This window comes from Sceloporus occidentalis, unplaced genomic scaffold (assembly GCF_023333645.1).
Source record: "Sceloporus occidentalis isolate IW3139 unplaced genomic scaffold, rSceOcc1.0.p SCAF_19, whole genome shotgun sequence".
Classification (NCBI taxonomy): Eukaryota; Metazoa; Chordata; class Lepidosauria; order Squamata; family Phrynosomatidae; genus Sceloporus; species Sceloporus occidentalis.
In genome coordinates, this window is record NW_028316999.1 from 14,568,643 (window position 1) to 14,575,000 (window position 6,358).

A 6,358-nucleotide genomic window follows, 5' to 3' on the forward strand; every position below is an offset into this window, starting at 1 on the left:
GTGAATTCGCGTCTAGCCGGTATTTTGCGGAAGCGAAGATAATATGTCTCTTACGGCTGGTATATACATTAGATTATTTTACGTTATTTGTTACAGTTGCATGGTGCAGGAAAACATGGTACTACTCAAATACGTTAAATCGTATGTTATGCGTGATGGCCTCCTGAAAATGTGGCTAGGGAAAGCCCTGACAGCTCGACTGCCGCTAGTGACAAGAGATTGGCATACACAAGATCCATTTCCGGCACAGTGTGGAGCATGACGTCAGAACACCGGGTACAGCCGCATGCTGTGCTTTTATTTTGAGCAAACGTTTGGTAAAGGTAATTACCCCTATTGACACATTGGGGTCTATTCACTAAAGGGAGAGTTGTGGTTTCAACTCATTTTCTTCATTATTCATTATGAAGCACCAACACAGACCGGTGTCTCCAGGAAGAGGGGCAGAGCTGGCCCTGTATAATGCATAGCTCAATGGGCAAGGAGACCTTGACGAAATCTCACTAACTTAACTATACAGACGGACCCTGACTTTACAGAACTGGTAACGAGGTACAGTATATAAGTATCGGAGCGGCATAAAGCTCGGCTTACGTGCACAGTTGCCCAATGACCCGCTTACATAAGTCGCGGATAAGTAGCAGAGGCTTATTGGAAATGACCCTTCAGAAGGTGTAGGAACTGAAACACATAAATTATCATTTCGCCCGTGATCGTGCAGGACTTCTGGCACTGGGAGGATTAATGGAGTCTGCGCGGGGACCCGTCGTTCAGCGATCCAGCCTACCGCTGGATAACTTTTATTTTTATTATTATTTCACTTATTTTCACTGACTGGTCTGGACCGATCAGCAGCACTCACTTTTCATGAATGTTTCCTCGTGTTCGTTAAGAACGTGAGCCACCCATTCATAATGGAAGTCCCGCATGATTGCTCAAGACTAAACATCCTATTTAAGAGCATCATTCAGCCCAGCGTACATAAAATGTCCTTTAATCGTTATTTGGTAAATGTTATTGAATGTAGCATTGCTGTGCAGAGGAAAGTGAATGGATTGCATGTAAAATACGTACTAATAAGCTAATCGCTAAGCCCTCCAGGACAGCAGCATCAATACATAGTTCCCATTGTACAGCACTACAGAATGATGGCATTACATAAATAGAAATTACATTTTTGATATGCTTGCTTATTTTCTTTAATTGCAAACCATCTAGGAAAAGCTGACCCAACATTTTATTAAAGCTTTACATGAGACACACAAAACCTTTTATACTGTCGTGTGAATAGGTGAGTCATATGAAGTCAGCGCTTATGAATGAGCTTATGAATGAGCTTGACAAGAAAGGGGGGAGTTGACCCTGCACTGTTAATGCTAAATTTTACATTTATAGCTAACCTCTTCTGTACCGAAGGTGGTTTGTGCCCCAAAAAACTGGCTTTCAGCATTTGTACACCAATTTTTGTTTCTTTCAATGAAAAGTTACAAGGCACAAAATGGAACATGTCACCCCCCTTTGGCAAACTTGAGATTTTTCAAATTTTGTGAAGCCTTATATCAGCACAAAATACCCACAAAAAGTGTGGGGAGACAAGCCAGGACATCGACACTTCTCACACAACCAGTTGTACATCATTGCCTGGTGCAGTGAACCATAGCACACATTTTCATTGCTTTTTCACACTAACCTTTCCATGTTAAGCATTGTTTCACAGGTTACACTGAGCAAAGTGTATTCAGCTGCATCTCCGGATAACAGAAATATCCCACACAGGTATATACATATATTTTAAATCCACAGGAGAATGAGATGTCACAGCACACAAAATAAGAGTTAAATAATACACTATACAGTTAAAATAAAAGTATGCCTTTGGCTTTTCTCGTGCACCAGCTTGGCTGAGTGATGCGAGTTATAAACCACAAAAGCGTGTCAGAGACACAAAAGGGGACCCGTTGTGTACATGCTATATCCATATATCTATGGGTTGTAGGGTATTTTTGTGTAAATTTTATTTGCTTAGAAGTGGTTGGCTGTTCTGTTTGACCCCATCTATGACTGCAGGGATCAGTTTTTTCAGTATCCCAGCTCAGCTGATCCAACTATTGAAGATAGATAGAGGGCAAACTTGGCACTTTTTTTTTTTACTTTATACTTTTTCACTTTTCTGAGGCTCCCAATCTGATAAGGAGCATCCACTTTACATGTATGGAGCATTGCATTAATTGAGAACACAATGGACCAATTCATCTCAAGATAGCACAAGACTTCTGGTACAAGGAGGGTTAATAGTCATTTCCTACATCCCATGCATCAGGAACCACCTTGCATGGTGATCCAAAAATTAAAATAACAGGAAACGTTAAAGCTGCTGGTGGATCTGGACTGATCAGCAGCACCTCTATTCATGAACGGATTCTCGCATTCATTGAAAACACGAAGCATCCATCCATTCAGAACGTAAGTCTTGCATAATTGCTTAAAATGCTCTGCCCTTGTAGGGTTAACGATGCTTCCAGCGGACGGCATGAAGCGCGAGGCAGTCCCCAGCACCGGGAACCGCTGCTCACGTGATACAGCCTATGCTGGATAACTTTTCTTTTTCACTTTCCTTGAATGGAGCATCACGTTTATTCGTAACGCAATGCTTTCATTCATAATGGAAGTCTCACATGATTGCGCATTTCTTCCGGCATGGGGATAATGAATGGCGGTTCCCGTGAGCAGCCCTCGGCACTGGCGACCACTGGATAGCAGCATACACAGGCGCTCACACCGCTACTTTCTTTGTTACATTCCATGGGGGTCATGATAGGTAGTTGGGACAACATGGAAGGGCATGAAGGTTTTAAGGGGTTAATCATCTGAAACTTTCCTAATGCAACGGAAATGTACTTTTGCTGCAGACCAGAAGACAAGGTAGTGGGGCAACTTTCTTTGCAGGGCTAGAACTACACATGAACATGCATCTGCCTGAAATACGCGATAGAAACAAAAACTCCCAGTTTACCGAATAAACTCAAATCGCATCCATCTATACGCATCCATATCCACACACACACACATCAAATAAAATACCAAGAATGGCTTTGCTTGTAACTCATTAACAGAAAGCCAGCGTCTCTATTAAACACACACACTTTGTTTTTGTAAATCACTTTATTTATATACATTTAAAAATATGTCTGGAAAATCCAAAGCCAGTAAAATTCAAATCACTGGTGCAATCCCAAAACCAAATGAATGTTATAAACTTCTACACCCCCACTGGCAAAAAGGCAGTAAACAAAACTTTTAGATTTTTATAAACTTGTAATCCAGTTTACATTTTCTGCCGATCCATCGTTTATATATTAAATGTTTTTGTGGAATATAGGTTGTCATTTAGCAGATTTTGATGGCAGAAATGTACAGATTTTACGTACACGAAGTTTCAAGGTCTAAACACTTTCACAGCTTGATATTCAACAGGAATACCAAATAAAAATTGTTAAAGCAAAATCCAGATGTTCGGTTGCAACCGTTGTGGCGGATCTAAGAAGCAAATATTCCCAATAGGTTTTTTTATTAAAAAGAAAAAAGTCAACTGCTGAATTCACAATAGTTAATATGAAATAGTGTATAATGCACAAGGGTGAACAAAGCAGGTAAGCACACAAATTAAAACAGGCATTCGCCACCCTAAGGTTTAACTAATAGTGGGTATTAAATTTGAAGCAACTGGTTATGATTTGGGGCTTTCTTCCTCAAAAAACTCTAAATTCCAACACATTTGAAAGAACGTCTTTTTGGCAAATTCATGACATAAGTGTTTAGTTTTTTTTTTTTAATCAAGCTGTTAATCTAGCAGTTCATTGATAGGGGTAATTTTCAAATCCAAGCAGTTTTCCCCGGAAGGATACTTTCAGGTATTAACTGCCAAAAGGGATTTTAGAGATTGCAATCTGTTGGTTTTTTTTGACAGACTTTCTCTTTTTTTGGTGTTCAAAATTAGCCTTGCGTTAGAACTGCTGTAACAAAAAGGTGACAGCTCACCGGCAATGGCAACACATAAGTCCGTGCTTGGAAATAGCAGGTTTAAGTAAGAGCTTCCGAATGTAATACTTTTTAAAGAGGTGCTACAAGTGATGTTCACAACTCCAAATTTAAAATTAGATTTCTATGTTCTATTAAAAAAGTTGGGGGGGGGGGAGTGCTAGCATCATTAAGAGGATATTTGTGTAGTTTACAGTGTCCAGCTAACAGCTTCCAATAACCTTTATGTTTGAAGTCATGGCAATCACAGAACTTAACCAATGATTTATTGGGATAGCAAAAAAACCCCCCAAAAACTGAAAAATAATCAATTAAACATGAAACATACAGACTTATTGGCAACCACTAGGCTAAAAGTAAATGTCCAGTACAAATAAACATACTGCAATGAAACTACAAATAAAAACAATCTCTGTACTAAACAGACACTTAGTTTAATGACACTTAAAAAAAGAAAATAAAAAAAAATAAAAACTTTTATTACAAAAATAAGTTACACTCGCCTCCAGCTTACAGTATAAAACAATTTTATTTGCAGGAATGCAAAAATGATTGTTTGTCATGAGCATTTTGAACAGATGACATGTATTCTGAAATTTGTTTTATTTCCTGGGCAAAATAAGTGTATGAAACTACCATGGGGTAAACAGTTTGTTCAGCTATTGTGGTGCCTAATGAGTATGTAGCTCAACTGCAGTATCCCTTTAGCGTTTACTTGGGGGGGGTCAGAGACAAAAGAAATTTTTTTTTTTACCGGTTTAATCACTTGTCAAGGTGCTTAATAATATTATAAAAACATACCACCAAATTTGTACTGCACACTAATTATGATCTAAGGTAAAGAGCCCATGCATAAGGGCTCAGCGATGAAATCCACTAATGAGAACATAGTCATCTAAAGCTAAAACTACATTTTATGAAAAGTTCCCAAATATCAGGCTTAACTGCATCTCAGTTAGAAGTCTGAATAACAAAAAGGGACACTGCAGTATTTAATACAAGTTGCTGATGTACTTTTTTGGAACATCTGATGTCTTAGAAAAAGTAACATCTCGCTAAACTATTTTACATCCAAATAACTACAATTTCTGAAAGAGCAAAAGGCTGCTTTTTCAGCCACAAAATACGACAAAAGCAAGGCCTGTTGATGGGCTCACAAGGAAGTCTTACAAGCCTTTCATAGGAAAGGCAATATAAGAATGTTACACATTTGGTACTCTTCAAAGCTGCTTCCTCGTGGCACATGTAACAGGTCTGGCTTTCATCAACAAAGAATTTCTATGTACAGTACACATAGGGTATAGTTCAATCCTCTGCTACTGAGGTAGTTAACCAACCCTTTAAAAAAGGTTCTGAAAAGAACCACTATCTGGAATGCCTGACTAACTTGGCTCTGATGATTACACCCGAAACTTCTAGATTTCAACACATCTCAAGTGAAACAAGCATGATTAAACCTTCGGGGAGCAGGAAGGAATACTGACAGTGTACCAATGGTGGTGGCACCCCAAACGTCTACAGCGCTTACTTTGCCACTTGGAGACAAGCCATCCATAAATACTAGATTTTGCCACCAAAAAGGTTGTAGCACAAGTTACTAGCCCCACAAGTAAGCTATGAATATATTTCAGCCCCAGTCCAGTCATCCTGAGGAATTCATTTACACAACCATTTTAATCATCCAGGCTTAAGGTAGGCAACATACCATTAGGCCAAGGAAAATCACAATCAAATGTTGATCAAGCACAGGTTGAGATGACAGAAATGGTTAACTCAGATGACTTCTCTTTATGTGGCAGGGCAAGCACCATTGGAAACCCACATTAAGGTAAATAATAAAAAAAAATAAAAATCTACTTTATGCAGATTTTTTTTTGTATTTTTTTTTTTTAATAGAGAATAAAAATTTAATCAAGATACCATGCTAGGAGTCATGAAAATGCTTTTGAACACAATGGGGGAAATTGGATAAACAAATTTAATAACTTGCACTGCAAAAAAGTAAAATAAAATGTTAAAGGAATTCATATCAACGTCCACATATTAGTTTTAAGTGTCCCGTGTTAGAATCCATGATCTTCGTTTGAAGGTCTTCCGCAATAGAAAATGCTCCTATGCAGCCAAGATACTTTAAGGGTGCTTGATTTTCTTACCATTACGCCACTGCAAGCTTCTGGTGTAATCCCACATAGCAAGTCAGTCTTCATTGTTACAGGTCAGGACCGGCCTCGACCCCTTTTCCCTGCTAGCCAGGTAACAAAAAGGAATAAATTAGGCAAATAAAAAAGGAGGGGGAAAAAAGAAAAGAAAAAAAACATAG

The 6,358-nt window shown here is 38.6% G+C and overlaps 1 protein-coding gene across 2 annotated transcripts in view; it reads right to left on the bottom strand.

The window, feature by feature from the left end:
- Window positions 1-6,254: 6,254 nt before the first annotated feature.
- LOC149302485 (heterogeneous nuclear ribonucleoprotein Q-like) overlaps window positions 6,255-6,358 on the bottom strand; it is a 10,979-nt gene continuing 10,875 nt past the window's right edge. The window contains exon 11 of one of the 2 annotated variants that reach the window (XM_089482493.1): window positions 6,255-6,280. In XM_089482493.1, coding sequence (XP_089338619.1) covers window positions 6,255-6,280 — 26 coding nt within the window. Of the gene's footprint in view, window positions 6,284-6,358 lie in introns of both variants that reach the window. The other variant, XM_089482494.1, reaches the window with a different exon arrangement.